Here is a 22204-nt window from a genome sequence, read left to right as displayed (position 1 = left end):
GGGAAACCTTAAGAGTAGTACTAGATTGTCTTTAATGAAAGTGATAACACTGGAAGTAAAAAGCAAGTCCAATCCATCCTTAAATTGTTTACTACATGTAGAAATAGTTTTGTGAGCACAAGTGCATACAAAACTGGGATATTGAAGAATATACCTATTGTAACTATTACAAGCATGAGGATTGAGCAGAGGGGATCAGTTACAGTATGTCTGGTATGCCAGAGATGACGACAACAGCCACTTCTACTATAAACATTTTAAAGTACTGCTTATCACTGAGACGGAGGAGGCAGGAATGTAATACTGACAAAACATGAATCATTTCCTTCTCCACAAATTCAACAATAACTGTGAAAAATGGCATAAACTATTTACATATTACTAGTTAGCAAATATTTAGTGGACCATGCATATATTGTACTTTGACGTCTTAATGTGTGAGGAATCAGTAAAGTAAGCTGAACTGAATCAATTAATCATAATTTTTCAAGCAAAATGCCAAATATTCATTAGGTCCAGCATCTCAAAACTGATGATTCGATGCTTTTCTTGGTCTTATATGACAAAGATATGGGTTTTCAATTGTTGTTCAAATAAAAGAAGCAATGAGAATATGTCCCCTATGTATTGGGAAATTAAAACATTTTAAATACAAAACAATGAATTGATTAACTGAGAAAATAATCAGCAGACTTATCAGTAATGAAAATATATATTAATTGCAGCCCTAGTGAAGAATTTTTCCCAGATTGCTGGAGTGAAACAGTCGAAAAAATATGAAAGAATAAAGCCATATGGCACAAAAAATGTGATTACTAGAAACAACAACAATAATAATAATACTAATGATAATAACCTGAAAATACAAAAGCCAGTCTCTCACCTCCTCTCCCCTATTGTGCCATAGTATCTGTGGGGTGCCCCACTTCCACAACATAAACCTGTCAACAACAAGTCTCCTGGGAGGCCACTACTGACACTTCTTTGTCAGTGGCAAGGCATGCTGGGATAGCTAATGGGACGGGCCCTCAGGGGTGCCTCGGCCCTAGACAGGTGAGCTATCTGACAGCTCTAATATGAAATAAATAGTCATTGATAATAACTTCTCTGGCTTTGTTGACTTAGAATCACAAACTGAGCTCTGCTGTAAAAAGCACACTGACTTCATGTTATTACTGGATCATTGTAAATCCATTCTGATCAAATCCAATAATATTATTTATTTGGGGGATTTAAGATAATGCCAAGGCGCCGTTCAATTGAAGGGAATACATTTAATGATTAAACATTGTTATTAACTACATGATTTTGAAAATATAAGAATGTTTCAGAGAAAAATCATGTCTGAAACCAAATGAGGGGACATCCTCACTGTCAAAATTAGGTAAAAAAACAAACTGAGCGAGCATACCTGACCTGACAACTGAAAACACTTTTTTTTCCAGCTGACATCATTTCACTGTCCTTGTTCAATGCTATTTGTGAGCATGTACAGACACTAGAAAGAAGTTCTGTCACAAATTCATTCAAAACTCCCTTCACAAAACTTTAAAATTAATCATGTCTTTGTACCTCTGCTGCAACCCCCCTCCCCCCACGTGAGTGAGAGTGAGCACCCAGCCTACAGTACGTCTCCGTGATTTCTCCCTTTTCGGAACCACGTGGCCGCATTCGGCGAGTTTGTCCTCCCTCAGCACGTGTACACATGTGAACATCTGAGCTGATCAACTAAACAGTTCCCATATGTTGTACTGAAGGGAGCAGCTGGAGTTTCGGTACTTTCACTCAGCTGTCGGTGACACCATTTGGATGGTGCTGACTGTCTGTGCTGCCAGTCTGTCAGTCAGTCTGTCAGTCAGTCTTACTCACCAGTACACCCACTATTTTTTAAATTACGAGCAGATGTAAAAGCGCTATATGCACAATGTACACCAAGTAGACAGGAGTTTGGAAGCAGAAAAAGCAGGGAAATAGTGAGTAGTTGTTTGGTCTTTCCTGGGCACTGACCTGGACAGCATAGCAAACACAGCGGCGGTCAGCCTCTCATCTTGCTTCTCTTCTCAGATTTCACACTCCAGCTCCTTCCTGACTGCCTTTTGAAGTTGGTCCCTCCGCTCTTTCTGAGGTAAAAGTCGTTGGCAGAGGAGGGAATGTGGGAGAGGGAGATGTCTTTCTCTCTTGCCTTTTTTTTTTCCTCTTCTTCTTATTTTCTGTACTTCCCCCTTCTTCAATTTTGCACTGGCTGAAATCTGCAGCTCCTCTTGCTCTTCCATAGCAAAAAATCTCTCCACACACTCTCTACTGGGAGAGGAGGGGGAAAATAACATTGCAAGAGAGAGAGACAGAGAGAGAGAGAGAGAGGGAGAGAGAGTCAGAGAGAGAGAGCAGCAACAAAAGTCTGCTCAGTCACCTCGTCTCCCTCCCTGTTCAAATTTAGAGGCTGGATCTCAGGCTGCAAGGCGAACTCTACTGGGCATGCCCACAATCAGGAGGCACACTTTGTAATGAACACTCACTTCCTCTCTTGTTCTTGCCTTCCCCCTCCTCCCTCACAGCTCGTTCTCTACCTCCCCTCCCTCCCCTCTCCCTTTAGCTCTCAGTTCAGCAGGGATCAGGAATGCTGCTCGGACCAATGCGGACCAAAGTCCACTCCAAGGAAGGAACAAGCCCCACTTTGCACGAAAAAACAGTCTCCCACTTTAGACCAAACACAGTTTTGAGCATTTGAAGAAAATTCTCTGCTGAGAAACATAATTTCAATCACAAACTTACTCTAACTGGCAAAAATACCAATATTGTTGGCTTGCTGCATATTTCCAATCCATGTAATTCAATCATGTCCACATTAGATGGCTGTCTAGACTTCAGTGATGTAATACCTAATCCAAAACTAATGGACATGTCGCTCAAAATGGCAAGGCAATCAAACATAGTCAATTTTAATAATGAAATATGCTCATGTGAACAATTTCCTACATCACTTCTGCTTGAGCGAGATAAAAATATTATCTGGGCCTATGTGGCATCCTATTTAAAGTCTGCCTGGGCTGGGCTCTGTTGTGCCTTATTACTGATCCCACCAATACACAGGCAGATGCACTCGACAGGTATGTTAGGTATGTGGAATTTGCTGTTTTAAAGCAGCAGAGCAGCGCCTTTTCGCTCTTTGCACAGCGATGTGTGACGTGTTTCTTTAGCGAGTCAGCCTCGTGTCTGTGCTATCTCTCCCCACGCTGACCCAGATTCTCCCCAGCAAACTATCAGGACACTATGTATCAAAACCAGGCTATGGAATGAGGACAGCGAGGACAGAGTGCGACAGAGAGAGAGAAAGTTCCCTTGGCATCTGTATTGTGCTACTCGGGGAAAAACACATCATGAACGCCATCTAAAGTGACAAGGGGCAATTCAAATTCAAGAAATTCAAGAAATGCTTTGAAAGAACAAAAAGCCTGCCGATTCTGGGCTTGATCAAAACATGTTAAACATAATCACAAATAAATCTCAAATAATTCTGTCACCAGAGCTGCTGCTCAGACCTGGAGCTTCGTGGATCCTCTCTTTTGAGACAATGAAATCCCGAGCGGAGAGTAATCCATCTGGATCATCTGAAGGGTGGAGATAGGGGTCAGGTGGAGGAGGTTTGACCCAGAGAGATCAGAGGTCATGGGAAACAGTGGGTCAATATGAAGATGAGCGGTCAATGCCACGGCTGGACAAGCCAGAGCCGCATCTGTCCCGGTCGAAGGCAGTGGATAGGGTGATGGGGAGAGGGGACGAGAGTGTAAAGAGATCCAAATTAAAAGCTACAATGTCAAACAAAGGAAGAGAGGGGCCAGTCAAGCCTGAAGGAGTCACAGTCAAGCTTCATGCACAGAAATATTGTTGGTGTTGATTTAACTGTGGGAGTGTAAGCATGGAAGGAATGCCAGATCAATAGAATTTACTATGCAGGAATTAAGGGTTCGACATCCATGAAATGAAGTAGTTTGTACGACATGTCGCCAAACCACATCTAAAGGCAAAAGTGTTTTTACCTGTTCTGAAACACACACGAGGTGGGACGGAAGGCTACCGTCGTACCCTCCTCCTGGCCTAACCTGATCTCCCTCTAGAACTCTGTGTCTTTTGTTTGTCTTTGTAGTCCTGACGCATGCACATGGGGATAAGGGCGCACGCTTTCGGACAGTTTGTCTTCGAAGGCATTCATAGCGCTACCCAGGGTTGTACACACGACAAGTAATGGAAGCAGTTGTGTTTAGACTGAAAAAAGAGAACTTGAGAGAGATTCCAGCATCAGAGAGCAGGTATTAAGGCACTGTTAGACAATCCCACAAGCACTTTGTTTTAAGTGTATTGAGGCCTTTATACAAAGATACAGCAACAGGTCACAGAGGCTAGCAAAGGAGCTGATGCGAAGACTTCCCAAATCTCCACAAAATGTCCCTGTGTCCCAAGCAGAGTGCTTCAACTTCCTCTTAGTAGTCGGGTTCAAAGCATGCATGAAAACAGCCACACTAACATCTCCGAACGACAACCACATGCAAGGTCTTCAGAGAAGAAGACCTCTAGTTCCTTCACAGTGTTGAACAGCCACCCAGCTCCATGAGTGACTTAACAACTCTTCAGTTAATTCTTGATAATTACAAAGAATAGCCCCTGAAAAGTCAACCCTGGACTGTGTTATGTGCCAAATACTTGCTGATAAGACTGTAACATAGCGCAGCCTCCTGTCGGGAACAAAACAGACAAAGTGACCTCGTGTCAGAACCATCTGAGCCTGCGGCTGCAGACCACACTGGCCTGCTCCTCTTAGCTCAATACCGATTCATTAGCCCTCTCACCCTGGGTCTCCGAGGACCTGTGACCCCGGCTATTGTCTGTCTTGGGTCTATCCTGACGAGAGCCCCAGTGCTTAAAAAAGCCCTGTCATTAACTCCCCTTCGGCCACAACTCTCAGCCCCCGCAGCCTGTCTGGGATGAAATGAAGTGGGTCAGACAAACAAGATGAACCGTTCATCAACTTTGACCCCCCCCCCCGATGACCACCAGCCCGCCACCTCCACCATCAACCACCAAGAGAGCAGGGAGTGACAAGCTGTTTACAGGCAATAGAGGAACAGTGTCAATCCACCTGCTCCTGTGCACACACAGATGTGTGAGGTGTATTGGTGAACTGCAGCGAGCCTACACTAAGTGCATAGTGAGGGGGGTGGAAAGCAATAATGGTGGCAAGGCAGTTGTTTGTTTTCTCGTTCCCTCAGTCAATAAACCAATAACAAGTAGCTAAAGAACACACAGACATGTTGAACTTGCTAAGCAGTGTGGTGCCTGTATTCAGAAATGATGCTGCCTTTTATTGATCCTATTTGAGGAGAGCAAAATAAGATTCCATATACAATGTTTAGAATTAGCTCACTATGATCTTGTTTATAATGGATAAAACAGAAAGTGATCAAAATCAATAAACATATTTTACCATTATCATTACAGCGCTACTAGCCCAGCATCAATCACCGCATTGTTTTATAATTTAGACCAGTAGCTACTGTAGCAATGGGAAAACACGTTTTAATGTTTTTTTATGTCATTCATGTTTCCCAAGAGGCTCCTCAAGTTGTAACAGGCTAATTTCAAACTATTAAAAAGCAAACACATACAGCATGTCTTCAAGCCCTTAGAATCATTTTTGGCAAAGTAGGGTATCCATTAAAACCTCCATCACTACACCCACAGGAAATAAACTGTTAAATGTAACTGAACAATCAATGGATTTAGTGGACTGTTCCTTTAACTAAATGAAGTAGCTCGGGACTATGTTAAGAAAAAGTTTCAAGAAATAAATCATTGTCAGCCTTTACACAACTCCTCCTCAGCAGGCAGGATGCAAAATGAGTAGAGGAAGGACAAAGAGCAATTACATTGTCCAAGTTGGACTAATTTGGAGCAGAGATTTAAATAATCCCTCGGAAACACTTTCACCCACTGATAAAACAGTTAATTGATTTTGCTAAAGTATTGATCTAGTTTTGCCAGACGTTGACGGACGTGGTTATAAGCTATCGGATTGACAAAACACTTGAAACACCATTAGCAACAAATGTGTGAACCTCAACAGCACACTATAGTAGCACATAACACGGAGATCAGTCTTCTCTTTACATGTTATTATAGCTGCAAAAAGCCGTGATATAGGCTGATCAACAGAAGCAGTACACAGGAGAGACTAGCTGAAGGAGAGCAATGACTGCTCTCGCTATTGGAGATAAAGCACGTTGTGTACTTTAAAAACAAGGGGGCAATTGCAGACTTTGAGAACTATTGAGACAGGAAGGTGAGAGATGGTGCTCCAGATTTGGTACTTCGCTACTTGTGCTTTGCAGTGGCTGTTTAACTTTACAGGTGGAGTAAGCCCTCACATGGAGCACTAGCACCATCCTTTGGACTAAACTCATACTGCAGTCAGTCCATGGAGAGAATCACTTTCAAAATCCTTAGGGCAGGTTAGGTGTCTGTGTGTGCTGGCAATAGACCTTTTTTTCACAGGAGGCATTTTAGCTGTGTCCCAGCTCCATACTACATAGTAATTCCAAGCAGCTTTTAAGTATATGGAGTTTTAACAGTAGAAAAGTGGGGGAATTAAGTATACTTAATCTACTTAATTTTTGAGTGTGCAGTTAATGTACACTATTCTCCCACAATGCAAAACACAAAGGAAATGGGGGGAAAAAATGTGAATGGTGGTGAAACAACTCGAAGAAGATCTCTTGAAAACAATAATAACAAATAAAATATTAATTCTTCAGAAAAACATTTAGCTTTCTTTTTGTGAAGTTTGTCATTCCCACTTTGATTGCTTGTTTGATCAGTGTATTCATAAACAGTTAAGTAAACTGATTATTTGTACATTAACTGTGAAACTAGTATTCTGTGATAAATAGTATTTAGTAAATACTGTATAAAATTAGTATGTAGTATGGAATTGGGACATGGCTTTTGACTTGTCATAGTAGGAAAAGCAAAAAACAAGGCAAGTTTATTTGTATAGCACTTTTCAAATTACAGTGCAGTGTCAGATGCGAATAAATAGTTTAACTTAATAAAATGCAGCGGCACACTGAGAAGTTTTGAGGCCAAGAAGTGAGAGTTGCACCAGATCTCAAGGTTTCTAAACGTTTGCTCTAGGTATGTGGTGTATAAAAACTGAATGTTTCGTTTAGACAGGTATAACTAATAACATTAACAATGGATCAATTCCATTTCAGAGTCCCAGTAAGCCATTCCAGTGAGCCAGCATTAGAGGTGCTCAGTATACATGTACAAACAAATCCGAGTCTGACTACACTGAATCATCTTTATCACTTAATCAGTAGCCTTTTGCTTACAGTGTGACACTACCTGGTTAAAAGCGTACTGAAAGACCCTCTAAAGCCACACAATTTTCTAATGTCATAGCTGTTAACCTGAAACACTGTTCTTGTTCAGGCCTTGCTTTGTACTGAGCTAAACGTGACAGCTTCATCAGGCAACATACTGAACTTGCTACAGAACTGAAGACGGTCACAATCAGCGCTAACCTTTGCGGTTGTATGAACTTTGATAGGTTCACTTACTGTTGTACATACTGAAGTGCATTTGAACAGTGATGCTATCTTAGAAGAAAAGAGCAAATGGGATACTTGGTTACTACGTATCTCTGAATTGAATGAAATGATTCAAATCAGCAAAGTGATTCATATTTTCCACCTGTAAAACAGCAAGGCCCTGGAAGCAGCACACCTGAAGGGATGTTGAATGTTATTAGTTACACCTTTTCCTTCTATGACAAAACAAAATATCTAGTTTCCCCACTACCTGTGCACTGTTATAACTAGCAACTGCTGTCTTCTTCTTCAAACATACAGAAAATGTATTCAAGAAAAGCCTCATTAGCATCAACAGCAAACAAGCTCCATGATGATAGTAATAGCTTTTACAGCTGCAACTAACAATTATTTTCATTAGTGATTCACCTGCTGATTATTGTCTCGATTTATCTACGAAGTTTGGTCTATGAAATGTTAAAATGTAGTGAAAATTCACAATTTCCCAGAGTCCAAAGTGACACCTTCAAATTGCTTGTTTTGTCTGACCAACAGTCCAAAACCTAAAGATATTTCATTCACTATCATATATGACAAAGAAACGCTGCGAATCCTCACATTTGAGAAGGTGGAACCAGAAAGTTTGGGGCATTTTAACTTTGAAAAGTGACTCAAATAATTAATCGATTATAAAAATGTATTTTCTTTGGATCAACTAATTGACTAATAGAATAATTTTTGCAACTCTAGTAGCTTTGAGTAGCTATTATCAATGAGATTGTTGTTGTAATATCCTTCTATTACATACAGCTAATCTAAATGACCCTATAATGCTCCTTATCATGGCCTGCAGCTTGTTCTAGCCCATAATCTTCTAATCACAAATACACTGTTACTCTTATCAGCTTAAGTGAATTATTCGTCAGCGCTTCAGGACCTACCTGCTCAACCTGGGCCATCACCACGTAGTGTAGCAGGAGGTCCTGAAGCCTTCAGAGTTCCTCCTGGTGAACCAGCACTGCAGCTCTGAGCAGCATCACCACACCAGCTCCACCTTTATAGTCTGGATCCTGCAGCACAACGCAAATTGAGGGAATAGATTTCCAAGACAAAGACCTGCACCTCGATTGATCTTGAAAAAATAAATACATTGTCATCGATGACGCTCTTTGTTAATGCTTTTGTTGGCGGGGCCGAAGAGTGATTCACATCCATGGGGCCAACATCAATCCGTGTGCTATTAAGAGACACTCTTGTCATTACGCGGAGAAGGTGATCAGTCCGACGTTTTTGACTCAACACCACAGTCAATAACATGAAAAAGTACAACTGATGTTATTGTATGTTGGGCTTGAGGATTAAAGTTCAACAGCTGATTGGTATGGACACATTCCTGAAAATGATGATGCAGTCAAATAACTTTCATCATTAAGGCTATTTACCTGCGCCTCAGACTAGCGCCGTCCACAAGGTAATGATGGCTTTCCAGTGCTTCGTTGTTGGGAGGCTCCACCTTCTTTATTGGGAAACAGGCCACGATGATTATTCACACGTCCTGAAGACTATTGAGCTGCCAGAACTGGGCGCACGGTCCACTGTTTGGAAGTTATAGCTGCTGAGTGGCCCGGCTGTCCCCAGGGGCCCCGTCACCGATAATTAGCGATCAATCAAGAATTAGTTTAAAGGCTCGAAAAGAACACAGAGAGCACTATTAGATTGCAAAGATTCACTGCTCTCCAATAATTGCTTTGGATTTTTACAGAGAACCAAGGTCCTCCTGTTCGTTTATCGTGATGTCCTATCACTCCCATCAGAGCCATCCCATCATGCCCTACGCAAAATTCATTGATTCAAAGATCAGTGCATATTAATAAACATTAGATATTTTCAGTGAGCCAGATTAGACATTAGAGCTGTAGTTTTCATCTGCTGGGCCAACAGATTAATTATTATCTTGGATATTGTCATAAAGTTGACAGTTCAACTAAATCAGAAACTATAACTTTCCTGTAGGCCTACAGAACAGACTGGAAACTGTCTTTAGCTCACAAAAACATCAAAGCAGCACAAGAACATGTCACATATAGAACAAATATGCTAACAGAAATCCATCAAAGTACAAAACACAGTACACAAGTAAACCATACAAATAAAATATTTAAACAAAGCATAAGATATTAAAAGAAAATAATCGTAAAAAAACACTAGGGTCATAGCTGGGATCAGGTGGCTGAATATACTGTATGGAAGCCCATTCCTGCCAGGAAAAAAAAAGAGATGAGAAATAAGGAATGATGAAAACATTTGGATTTTCTAAGTCAAAATTATGAGATAGATAGTAAAAAAGTTTGATATACTATCTTGTAATTAAACAGTATGCAAAATAGTATTATAATCAGTATAATTTTGACTTAGTATATATTTGTACATTTCTATTAAATATCTATTTGTTTTTTTCTTTTCCTAATGGAAATGGGCTTCCATGGAGCTTCTTTCTAATTTTTTTTTCCCGCTGGTGCTGGTGGCATGGGCACATGGCTTTCCTGGCGGGCTTACTGGACCGCCTCACTCACCAGCAGACCGAGCTCGCCACTGAAGGGATCGTGGATGTGTTTGCGGACTGGTGTGAGGGCAGAGCCCTCAACCCACGTTCATGCCCCTACAGGACATACTCGCCTTCCTGCAGGGGCTGTTTGCAGCGGCGATTGCGGCTGGCCACGACAGGTTTGACTACTTTATGGCCAGTAGCCACCTGCTCGTAAAACACTTCCTACGAGGTCCGCCAACTGAGTTCCCCCATACGTCGCCTTGATCGTCAGCGGGAACTCCAGACGGTCGTGGATGGCCTTTGCGCCCTTGGAGCAGGCGAGCCTGGACATTGTTTCTATGAAGACGCCGCTCCTTTTAGTCTGACTGACTTTTCTTCTGCCATGGCGCGCAAGCTCATGGAGCTCAGCTGTCAGCTCAGTGTTTGATGCACTGGATATGTGACACGGTTCACCAGGGCTAGGATGCAATGGGTCGCACCCCACCAGCGGGTCTCGGGGCATTGCCTCATCGGCCACCCTGTTTAGGGGCATGCCGGTGAAGGACATCTGCTTGGCCGAGATTTGTTGCCCTCGCAGGGCTGTACCTTTAACATCATGAAACTGGGATTATGGAAGCAATGAGAGGTTTTGAATACATTTCTCATACTGGCATCTATACAGGGAGTATTATTATTTCTTGTTTGTTCCTGACTCAGCCATTCCTCACCTGGCCACCAGTTGTCCTCAGTGTGCTTGATTCCTGCACACCTGTGACTCCCTGCCTCCCCATCTGCTCTTAATCAATAATTAGACTCTAGAGGGCATTTTTCTTCTTTCTGTACTTTCTTATTTATTTCCTTCCTACTTTCCTTCTTTCATCCTTCATTTCTTATTTCTTTCCTTTATTTCCCGTTATCTACATCCTTCCCTCTTTCTTTTTACTCTTTCCTTCTTTCCTTCCTTCTGACCTTCCTCCCTTCTACACTTCTTTTCCTCCTTCCCATGGTCCTTTGTTCTACTTTTTTAAATCTTATTCTTCCTTCCTTCTGTACTTCCATCTTGCCATCTTGTCTTCCTTCTTTTCTTCAACTGAAAAGGAAAATCCACAAAACATGAAATACAAGTTTTTCCTTTTCTCTGTAGTTTTTATTTCTTTAAAGCACATAAACCTTTTGTGAGGGCCCCTTTCATTCTCCTGATGATTAAGGACTGCAAGTGCTGATAACATGAAGATGTTAATTGTATTAAAGCCTCACATTTCTGGTAGCCAGTCTAAGAGATGTTATTCTTTTAAACAGCAAACAAATCTGAAATAAACAGGAATTTTCTACCCCACAAAGGTAGAAGGCAGTGTGTGGATTTACACAGGCCTTTCATGGATGGAACTGGTTGTTACAATACCCCTCTGACACTGTGGTACAGGAAAGTCCTATTTTTGTTTGATTGGAATTCCAGCTCCATAAAGATGTGTGGAAAAGGAATACCGGAAGTGTTTCTTTCACATATTCCTATAAAATATTCAAATTTGATTTATGCCTCAAACAACAGGTCTCACACAGTTTGGGCTGAATTCAATTCTGCTGAAACTCAACCTATTGCCATTTTGCTGGAATCACACTGAACGTCCCCAGAACACCTTGAAACTCTGTCTAGGTATAAAAAGACTGCGGCTGAAGCTTGCAGCTGTCAGGTAAACGTTGCTCTTCTATTGCTCCTCTTGTGAAGAACCATCAGCCTGAAAAATGTCAATGCTTACATTGGTGCAATTCTGGATTTGTGAGGTTGCAAAACAGCAGTGAAATGAGAAATGAGCAACAAAGTCATAAAACTATATTAGAGATATGAGCCCCATGGTCTATCACCGCTGCCCATTTTGGGATCTTTCACTCTCCTGTACTCACACACTTTACTGAGCACACAGGTGACATTAATTCAAGTCTGTGAGGGTTCGGGGCTTTGGGCTGATATTGCAGCTGTGCCTTGGTCATATTTTGTGGATCATGAGTCAGTGGTGAGGCAGTGTACAGCGTATCATGCTATGCTGAATCAAGGCTGGACTTCCTGGCACACACAAAGCAGAGGAGGCTGCCCTCTGTATCTATGCCCCAAGAAGATGGAACACCCTGCCTGAGGACCTGAGAGAGGCCCCTACACCAAACACTTAAAAGCAGGCTAAAAACCTTATTTTCACTACAATCTATGACTAAGTTCTGTGTGTGTGTGTGTGTGTGTGTGTGTGTGTGTGTTTTGTATTTTCTGCACATGCACTTGCACTTGTATAATTGTATTGTATTGCTCTTTATGTAAAGCACATTGTGTTACCCTGTGTATGAAATGTGCCATATAAATAAAGTTTGACTTGACTTGACTTCAGTGCAACAGAGGCGGCTTTAGTGTTATTAAACCCATGCTTTACCAGCTATGAAAGGACAAAAATGTTATAGTAATAACATTCTGTGGATTTAATTGTGACAGCACAAAGCCTGATAGGCAGCTCAGTGCTGCCCTGGTGTGGCAGTTTGACAGAACCATCCAAGGGATCCCAAGGATGCATGAGCATTATCAGAATGTCGTAACTTTTAAGACTGTTGTTGATTTGAAGAGAATAAGTTTTAAAAATAGAATGAGTGTACTATCAGCTGCATTGGAAGCAAGCAAGTCAACTGAAATTGGTTGAAGTGTTTGATATTTACGGTGGCCAACAAGGACAATTTATAATAAGCATTTAGAAAACACGCTGAAAATACACACAACGCAACCAAATACAGAAACTGCTGCAAACTAATGAAGATTTTTTTTTTTATTTTGCTTGTATTTTGTCTTTTTGCATGTGTTTTCTTAAGTTGCAGAGCATTTGCCCTTGATACACAATCTATTTCAGTTTGATGAGAATTTGTTTTGGAAATCCATCTGCAATATGAGCACAAATACATCCTAGACTTAATTCTGTTTATTTAAATTCAATTAATGACAATTTTATAATTTATACTTGTTTGTTTGCTTGTTTGTAAATCAGACCTACTTAATAAGGGAAGATGGCTGCAGCACAGGCCTGGCAAAACATCATCAGGGGTGTCTGCATGTCGAAGAGTTCAGACAGTCACTGACTGCACAGGATCTGACACTAAATATTAAGTATGTGTTTTTTTATAGCTCCATGATTCAAATATGATAGAGAGAATTCTAATCTATTCTCTATAGATGAAATTATTACATTTAAGCTGATAGGGGCCGTTCGCAGTGACTTATGCAGTTCCTCTCAGCTCTACAGAGCGTTTCAGACTCTTTCAGCTCATTGTTTTGGCTTTGCAGCCCACATCTTTACTGTTTTGGTTCAGTCTGAGTGCTCTCATCAGCATCAGTTCCAGCAGCAGCGGGCAACTGTTTTCAGTTAAAGAAGCTCACACTGCACACTACCTGCGCAGCACCAAACAACAGACAGACAAAGTGAGCATCTAGCTGGTGAACGTAGTGGAGCATTAAGCAGCTTAAGACCCAGATATTTGTCTCAGGAGTTGGTGGAGACCAAAAATAGAGCAAAAAGGAGAGTGACTATTGCACTTACATTCATCAGGTTGTCAGAAACACGACTCCAAATGTGTAAATAGAAGGGATAGAATGTCTTCACTGTTAATCTGATGTGGAGATACTAATTAAAGATGAAAGTCTGCACTTTACCACCACAGACACTGTTTCATTTCAAATCCAATATTCTTTAGTGCAGAGCTGGCACAACAGAAAGTGTCACTGTCCATATTCTGTCTGACTGCAGTGGATAAACCAGTACATTTACTTTGAAACAAGTATGTTGTTTTTAGGCTTCAGCTGCACCCTCCACTTTCAACTTGTTTGTATTGTTCTGGGAAACTCCATTTTGAGTTCTGGGAAGCGTAAAAAGAACAAGTATAAATACTCGATTACCGGATTTGTAATAGAATGTGTTTACATTGTAGTATCGTAACTTCAGTAAAGGATACAAGTACTTCCTCTCACACTGATTTTGTTGACTGTAGGTGTTTTCTCAGTAGGCATTCTCAGAAGAGGAGCATTACTTCCTCTTCTTAGAGTGTATAACTGTTAATGAACAGTAGTGTTGCTCAGTGTGTCCACTTTGTCATTGTACATGGAGTCCTAATTTATTTTTACATAGAGTTCTGTTCTTAAGAGAGATTTTGGTTTGTTTGAGATGAGGTGGTATGTGTTGCAGTGAATCACACTGGTTCCAAGGCCTGAGCCAATGCCCTACCATGTCATGTCAAAAAATCAGGGCTTTAGAATCTAAAGGGACAGCTCTGATTTTTTTCTTTTTCTAAAGTTTAGATGAATCTCAGTTTTTACACCATTTTTGTGTTTGAGATGTTCCATGAAGATGTAAAAGACACAGATGTTTGAAGTTAAATCAGATCCATAAGACAACGTTTCTAATCAGTTGATTTAGACTCAAAAATCCTGGCCAAAGAAATGAGTTTTAATGGTTTTCGTTTTCTGTTTTATCATTGAAGGGTCACACAGGGCCAGAGCCAATGGACATTCCAGTGGACATAACAGGTGTCCACCCTGGACAGGTCGCCAGTCTATGACAGCGCATACTGTCTTTCTACTCCTTATTTTTTCTTCTCTTCTAACTTTGACTTCCCTTCATCAGGTTCTGATCAAACTCCCATTAGTGTCCTGGTTCCAAACTCTGTTTCACCCCCCGACAAGACCTGCAGCACGTACGTGGTTTACAGAGGAATCTTACTGGGCGGACTGAGGAGACTGCAGAGCTCCAACACAGGCTTTAAGTAAGATCATAACATCAGCTGTTTCTTTTATTTAAGCTGAATCATTAGCATTAAGTAATAACATGCAACTTTTTATATATATAAATGAACACCCTTTGCTTCACTCTTTCACCACTTGGAACCATACACCTAAAGTTCTGTCTGCAGAGTCAGGGGCAATGCATTTCTTCTCATTCTCTCATTTTGAGTTTCAAAGTGGCATTTCACGTATGTGACTAGCGAATTATGCATGAACTTGAAAATATCAATCAGGGTTATTGATCACACACTTAATTTGATCTGATCTCAAATGTAATAAATCAGTACACAGCTGCAATCTAGTTGTAATTTAGTTAAGTTATAGATGCCTCTACATAATAATAAGGCACATCAAATATTATAATGAAGTTCTACATCCAGCATGATTCCAAAACAATCACGTCTGTAAACCTTGCTGATTGATTTCATCTGATTTGTCTCATAATAATAAAAAAATGCACATATGCATCTGAGGCTTACACACATTATTGTGAACTAAATACATTTTATTGCATAAGTTACCTAAACCTAGCATTGGTTTTCTGATATGCTTGTATTGCCTGAAGGAGGGTCTGACCACATGTTGGAATATTATACAGAGTACCCTCTAGACCTGCTCTATAGGAAAAGCTCAATGAGATAACTTCTGTTATGAACCGGTGCTGTATAAATAAAATTGAATTGAAACAGGGAAAGGTTTAACAGGCTGTGGATCCACAGTGTTCTTTATATTTAGTGTAAAGGAGAATGGATGACATCCAAGGTTATCTGTAGAAGACAAAGGATAAAAAAACAGATTTTCATGTCATTTGCTGCTGGAATACAGTTACAAACATATGGTATTGAATTGATAAACATTTCGAGCAGTAATATTTGCCTTACCTGACTCAGTTGCCATTGCTGTCTTTTTGTACTGCAGAGCAAAGGTGGGACTGGGCTCAGCTTTATAATGAATCCAACCCATACTTCTACAGTGTTGACGTAACACAAGGAAGCAAGTGGAGAAGTACTTCTTGTTCCTTGACTTCAGTTTGCTTTCACACTCTGCTGAAGTTCTGATTGTAGCAAAAACATCCTGGGAATGTGTAAAGTCATGGGCTGACGGAAGTTGTACAAGATTAGTAAAGTGTGGCTCTTTGTGTAGTTGACAGTAGGTGTTTTCCATTGTTTTGTCATTGGGGAGAGTTGGGGCATCCTCACAGGCTACAGACAGGACAGGAAGTGTTGACGTTTCAGAAGCGGAGGGTCTGTTCTTCATCAGCCACAACCTTTTATTGCTTCTAACTTTTGTTGTTTCCACCCATCTCTCTCATTGTAAACGTCAGGACACAGCGTTGGACACACAGCAAAATTGTGAGGGGCTCACAGCTCATTTTTGTTCCGGGTCGCCCTAGTGGGTTAATCTGGCCCTGGATCTGTGCATGAGTTCATACTGAATGTACACAGGACACCAAGACCTACTGCAGGCAAGTTTTATTAGAATTCAGAAGAATATTCTCAGCTCATGAAATCCTCAGTACAGAACAAGGCACGAGAGAGAAAACGCATCCAGTTTTAAAACATTACAGTCAAAACACAGCTGAGCTGAGCGAGTGAGTCTGAGGCCGACAAGCTTAGATTAAAAATTGAGGCCAAGTCTGTGAACACAGAGCTGACAGTCGGGCCGGTTTCACTAAGATAAACTTTGGCTTTGGCTTAAATCAACTATTAGGTTACAAGCAAATTTTACTGTGCTATGCTACTGGGAGATTTTTGTATTGCTACATACTTCTTTGTAGCAATACAAAAATCTCCCAGTAGCATAAAATCTCAACAGAGCTGCTGTGGCTTCTTAATGCGGCTCAGTACTTCTGCTAACCCGTCAGTCAGGCTCAGGATAGTTTCCTTGGGCAAACTTTATATGATGTGTATCAATTCTGTTTGTATCTTTCGTGTATTGTCACAGACCAGTGACCCCTCTGGTGCTCTGCTCATCAAAACCTATGATCAAAACATTTCTGCATAGCGCCACTAGTGGTCAAAACTCTGATATTAATAAAATGTGGATTAATATTCACATTGTCAACTGACCATAAAGCAGTTCATAGTAACAACCATACACCCCCACACACACTAACTACTGTGTTTATAAAGAACAGAAAGACAAACTGAGGTGATCGTGTCACCTCCTGGGCAGCAATCCAACAGCTATAGAGGGAAGTTCCTTCTTTTTAGGATGATGTGTTCCTGTTGCTTATGTGTTCATTGTTGATGACTGCACATACTGTCCTATAGATGTGAGAAGAATTTGAAATGTAATATGATTCAGCTGGGTGTCAGCCTGATGAGTGATGACTGGTTGTTTCAGTATGATGTGATGTATGGAGGAGAGCTATAAAAGCTTCTGAGCAGGAGTTCTCCCAGCAGGACCAGGAGCTACCCGAAGAACAAGGCTTTCCTAACAGATCTCGACAATCTTAACTTCTCCTGCACTCTTACAGGTCTGTTACAGTGAGGAGGTGAAAGACGTCAGAAAAAGATCTTGTACCCAACTTTTTTAATTATTATTTTAAATGGCATTGGCTGATTTACTTATTTGATTTTTTGAGATTTTGCGTTTGACATGAGGTGGGACTGTGGGCCTAGAGTTACCTGTAGTCGCTTCTTACCATTGGACATGCAGCCTGAGTTAAAGTCCACACTTTTACATTTTACTTTTCATTTTTTTTTTACTTTTTGCAGCAGCAGTAAACAGGCTCAAAGACAGAAGACAGTTCCAGCCGAGTCCTGTACTGAAAGATTAAGGGAGTCTAGTTGAAAACTGGTTATAAAAAACCCATAATCTTGCAACAGCCTGTGCAAAACTGATGTGACGTTTTAACTGCTTTTGTGAAAAACCTTACCATTTTTAAGGATGATATTTTGAATGTTATTTCTGTGTCTCTGAATCTAACTGTTCAGGTTCAGAGTCTGGTGTCCAACAGTCAGAATGAAGACGGCTGCTCTCCTCTCTGCAACCCTGCTGCTGCTGCTGCTGCTTCCTGGAGTTCCAGCTACAAGTGAGCTTCAGAAGAGTTTAAAGCAATTTATTTCAAATGTTTTTATTATTACTGAATACAAAAAAGTCCTCAGCCATGGCCACTGAGAAGAATTAAATTTTATTGTTGAAGTTATTGTTTGTCCTCTCCTTCTTTTACCTTCTGTACTAACTTTGACTCCCTTTTTTCAGGCTCTGATCAAACTCCCATTAGTGTCCTGGTTACAAACTCTGTAAGTCACTCTCTCAATAAGACCTACAGCACGTACGTGGTTTACAGAGGAATCTTACTGGGTGGACTGAAGAGACTGCAGAGCTCCAACACAGGCTTTAAGTAAGATCATAACATCAGCTGCTACTTTCTCAAACAAATGAACACCTTTTGCTTCACTCTTTCACCAGCATCTTTATGGTTCTGTCTACAGAGACAGGGGCAACACATTGCTTCTCATTCTCTCATTTGGCTTGAAACGCGTGGCATTTCACGTATGTGGGTGTGTCTCAGATGACTAATCTTGCTCAATCATATTTTGTCCAGATGAGAAACACTGAGTCAAAATGAGGTCAGGTTTGTTCTTTGCTGATCTTGAAAAACTAATCCACCCTTGTATCTGGTCACAGCTAGACTATAGTGACTGCCTGGATTCTGGGATCAGTCAAAAACCATTTCACACCTTTAGCTGATACAAAGAGACAGCTTTAAGTGCAGCCTCCGATCATCATCTGTTTTCCTCAAACACACCTTACTACCTTTTTATATTTTCCTCTCTGTCTTTATCTCCATTATGCTTTCAATACTTTACTGTTCTTATAAGGGTACTTTTTGTCTTTTTTACCCTGTTGTATTGCTATTTCGATTCATAAAGCACTTTGTAAATTAGTCTTAAAAGTGCACACAGACTGATGGGCTGATGTCACTATTTCAGTAATAACTGCCCATATCTAAAGCCCCTCTACTTAAATCTGATGGCAATTTAATGTTGTTGTCATGTCTGAATAAGCGCCCAAGTCACATTTATGTAAAAGTCACAACGGCAATCTTACTAGGTTGGACCTGTAACATTTCTGTATCACTTTCAACACGGCACAAGGCTGAATTGAATGCTGTCAGATTAACAAAGGATGCAGCAGCACAAGGGGAAACCTGGAGAGAGAGAGTATGCGTATTGTTCCGCCTTCTAAGATCACTGCAATAAAGGTATTATCTCGATTTCCATCTCTTATGCACAAAGACAATAAAATAAACAAAAAAAAAACTGTGAAAGAGCCAATTTTAAAGTTGCTGAGGAGATTCTTCTCATATCAGAACAGTCTATAATAACTACTTTTCCCCTCGTGGTTTGACCAGGGCAGAAGACGTTAAAAACCTTCGTTCAGCCACAGAAATACTCTGACCAGCACTCTCTACCTATCTTATCAATTTTCATTCATGCCAACTGCATGGATGAATAAATGAATATCCAGCAAAATGCTTTACATGCAGCAATGAAACGAGTCCCAACGTAACGTCCTGCCATTCTTTATAAAAACAGGCGCAGAATTCACTATCCATAATGTCAAATTATGGAATTGATGAGAAAATGTATCAGTGGATTCGCTGTGAATAGGTCATTAATTAAAGCTTCAACGGTAATGAGTTTTAAAATTCATAAGTGATGCAGCCTGTGAGAGAACAAAAACAATCTTCTTCCTTGCTGTCGTAACCTTTTTAACTCGCCTCTGTTCTCCCTCTCCCTCTCTGATCCCACTCGTGCATTCCATGTCTGAAAAGGAAAAGTCCTTCACAAAGTCATCTTCTGTTGTTTTTGCAGGTTCACCTACACAGAGGATCCAAACTATGGCCCGTACCTGCAGAGTGTGAACGGCCTGGCTGGAAGCACTGCGAAACGTACCTACTGGGAGCTGCTGGTCAAGACAACCAACAACACAATCATAAGACCTGATGTTGGTGAGTCAACCAAGAGAAAACCTTTCTGTCTGTCTTCTTAAAGTCAACATCCACTGTATCTTGTTCTTAGTCTCGTAGTAAATCAATTTATAATCTTGCTTTACCTTGATTTTGTTTGCAGGTATTGGATGTTACATTCCGAGTGCAAATCAGCAAATCATCCTGAAGTATAACAAGTACTAAAGGATCAGGATGGACATCAATATGGGATCAAAGCCAGAGTCGGATTCAATTGTATGATTATGGATTACATAGATTATCAATCACCTAAGATTCATTTGTGATTATTGTTCAGTGAGAAATAACAGCTTAATACATGCTCCCTAATGTAAACAGTGTGCTAAATGCACATACAGTAAGGCAACAGACTCTGTACTGACAGTACTGACAAGGAAAGAGTTGACAATACTTTGCTTTGAATTTTTGATTATGTCATTGGAATCCACCTTCACCTGAAATGTCCAGCTTGGCAACCAGATACTTCTTCATGAAGACGTCTTCTCATTACTGAGGCTGTGGGATTACATACTATTGTTATACACTTGAAAATGCTTTGTGTGAATCTTTCTGAATTAAAAATTTAAATCTCCTTTACAGCAAATCTGCGTTTAACTGTTTGTTTTTCCACAACGAGTTTTTCAGAATAATACAAATGATCATAAACTTGTCCAAACTAGGCTAATCAGTGTTGCTAACAATGCATCTCTTCAGATGCTACACCTGTCGGTCACTGTTTGACAATCTTGTTAAGCATCACTCTGATTTAGTGTTCAAATGACACAAAGGCCTTCCTATGTTTTTCATCAGACATACAATTTGAGGTTTTGCCGTTTGAATGTAGGCACACAAAGGAACCCATTTGGTCTTTAGAGGAGTCCCTCTTGAGACAACACAGAGATACATTGACTGTAGTACACAATGAGGAAGACTTAAAACTGGGCAGGACATTGTGTCAAAGTTGTAAATGCCTCCTCCTGCTTACCGTGAGTAATCAGAATCAGGAAGACGTTAAATGTGTTTGCCACCAGAGAGCTTGGCAGCACTTCAGTAAGATAAAAGTACTGCAAGGTATCTGTGACTTTAAGAACGAATCGTCCCTGAAATATGTACGAAGTCCCTAACAAGAACAAAATTCATGTCACAATGTCAGAAACTAAAGTAAGCCTATTTGTAATTGAAAACAGTCCTTTCTGCAAAGAAACCAGGTGTTAGCGATAGCTATTGCGATGCGAGATCCAGCCAAGTTTGTTAAAGTTCCTCAATCATTACTTGTGTTCCAATTCCACACTTCATGCGAAGCAGGTTTTGAGTCTGTAGTGCGTTCACCCTCTCAAAGTGACAAAGTTAGCTGTACTCATAAAAGTCAAATCCACTTGATTTTTGAGTGTGCTGTCTGGATCATTAGTGTCCCACAATGCAATGCACAAATAAATGAAGGAGCTGCTCACAGGGTTCCATTTTTAGTACAGACAGTGTTGAGGCTGTTGTATAAAGGGTTAACCACAGTTAAATGCTGCAGCCAATCAGATTACATGCTCAACAGATATATGAAAATTGTGTGGCTTGTGGCTGACAAAATAAAGTGTTAACAGCAACCTCACTCTCTGGCCCGTTATTAAAGACAACAGTAAGGTAACTGAGGCCGCTCCAGATACCACAGAAACCAAACAGTGGTATTAAATCTTTAGAGAACAGTTTATTTGGCAGTGGCATCCAAGGACACCGTTTGATCAACATTACATTATTATTACTTATTGCTTAATTACCTGCAAAACAGCAAAGCACATTGTTTGCTTGCATTCTGTAAAAGACAGTATACTGTATAATACATACTGTATACTATAAGTTACTACTAGTATAGTAAAGTATTTAGTATGGAAATGGGACACAGCTTCAATCCAGTTTCAGAGGTCGCCTCCTTCAAAGAATGTGCCCACAAAGGCAGGAGCTTTGGAGAACTAGGCCTTCTTTTAGAGGACGCTTAACCCGCCTCGAGTGTCCTGGAGAAGAAGGCAGCTTTTTTCAGCAACAGTCTATCCAGTCATGAAATACAGGTTTCACATGGAACATAATGTGCAACACTGAAGCTTTATATTTTGTGTGTGGTTTCACAGCAGACTTAGCTGCCCTTGGTTCTCAGGAAAGATACTAGGATTTATACAGGAACAGCTACAGAATGATCTGGCTCATTGACTCACTGCCTGCAAATATTTTAGCAGAATATTTAGAATGTAAACATCCCATTTCACCTTGCATTGTATTATTTTTACAAAGCCAGCTAACTATAAAAATGTTGTCATGTTACAAAGTTTCCAAGATCTGATGTT

The 22204-nt window shown here is 40.6% G+C and overlaps 1 protein-coding gene and 1 long non-coding RNA gene across 2 annotated transcripts in view; one reads left to right on the top strand and one right to left on the bottom strand.

Annotated features, from left to right (window-relative positions):
• Positions 1 to 2461, bottom strand: part of LOC122878986 — a 108400-nt gene extending 105939 nt beyond the window's left edge. The window contains exon 1 of the long non-coding RNA XR_006378602.1: positions 2008 to 2461. This is a non-coding gene — a long non-coding RNA (uncharacterized LOC122878986). The remainder of the gene's footprint in view (positions 1 to 2007) is intronic.
• A 14779-nt stretch (positions 2462 to 17240) lies between these two features.
• LOC122879140 (transcobalamin-1-like) lies at positions 17241 to 20478 on the top strand. The gene is made up of 5 exons (XM_044202891.1): positions 17241 to 17393; positions 17854 to 17951; positions 18122 to 18263; positions 19741 to 19877; positions 19999 to 20478. Exons 2-5 carry the CDS (start codon positions 17882 to 17884, stop codon positions 20058 to 20060), a joined length of 411 nt encoding a protein of 136 aa, XP_044058826.1. The 5' UTR covers positions 17241 to 17393; positions 17854 to 17881; the 3' UTR covers positions 20061 to 20478.
• Positions 20479 to 22204: the final 1726 nt, after the last annotated feature.

Source organism: Siniperca chuatsi, linkage group LG7 (genome assembly GCF_020085105.1).
Source record: "Siniperca chuatsi isolate FFG_IHB_CAS linkage group LG7, ASM2008510v1, whole genome shotgun sequence".
In the NCBI taxonomy this organism is placed as follows: domain Eukaryota; kingdom Metazoa; phylum Chordata; class Actinopteri; order Centrarchiformes; family Sinipercidae; genus Siniperca; species Siniperca chuatsi.
This window is presented reverse-complemented; position numbering and strand designations above follow the sequence as displayed.

Excerpts from the sequence above, each read along its gene's own strand:
- LOC122879140 (XM_044202891.1), top strand. The coding sequence starts at position 17,882 with ATGAAGACGGCTGCTCTCCTCTCTGCAACCCTGCTGCTGCTGCTGCTG. Across the intron at positions 18,264-19,740 it reads AGCTCCAACACAGGCTTTAA|GTTCACCTACACAGAGGATC; the intron begins GTAAGATCATAA and ends TTGTTTTTGCAG. Across the intron at positions 19,878-19,998 it reads AATCATAAGACCTGATGTTG|GTATTGGATGTTACATTCCG; the intron begins GTGAGTCAACCA and ends TTTTGTTTGCAG.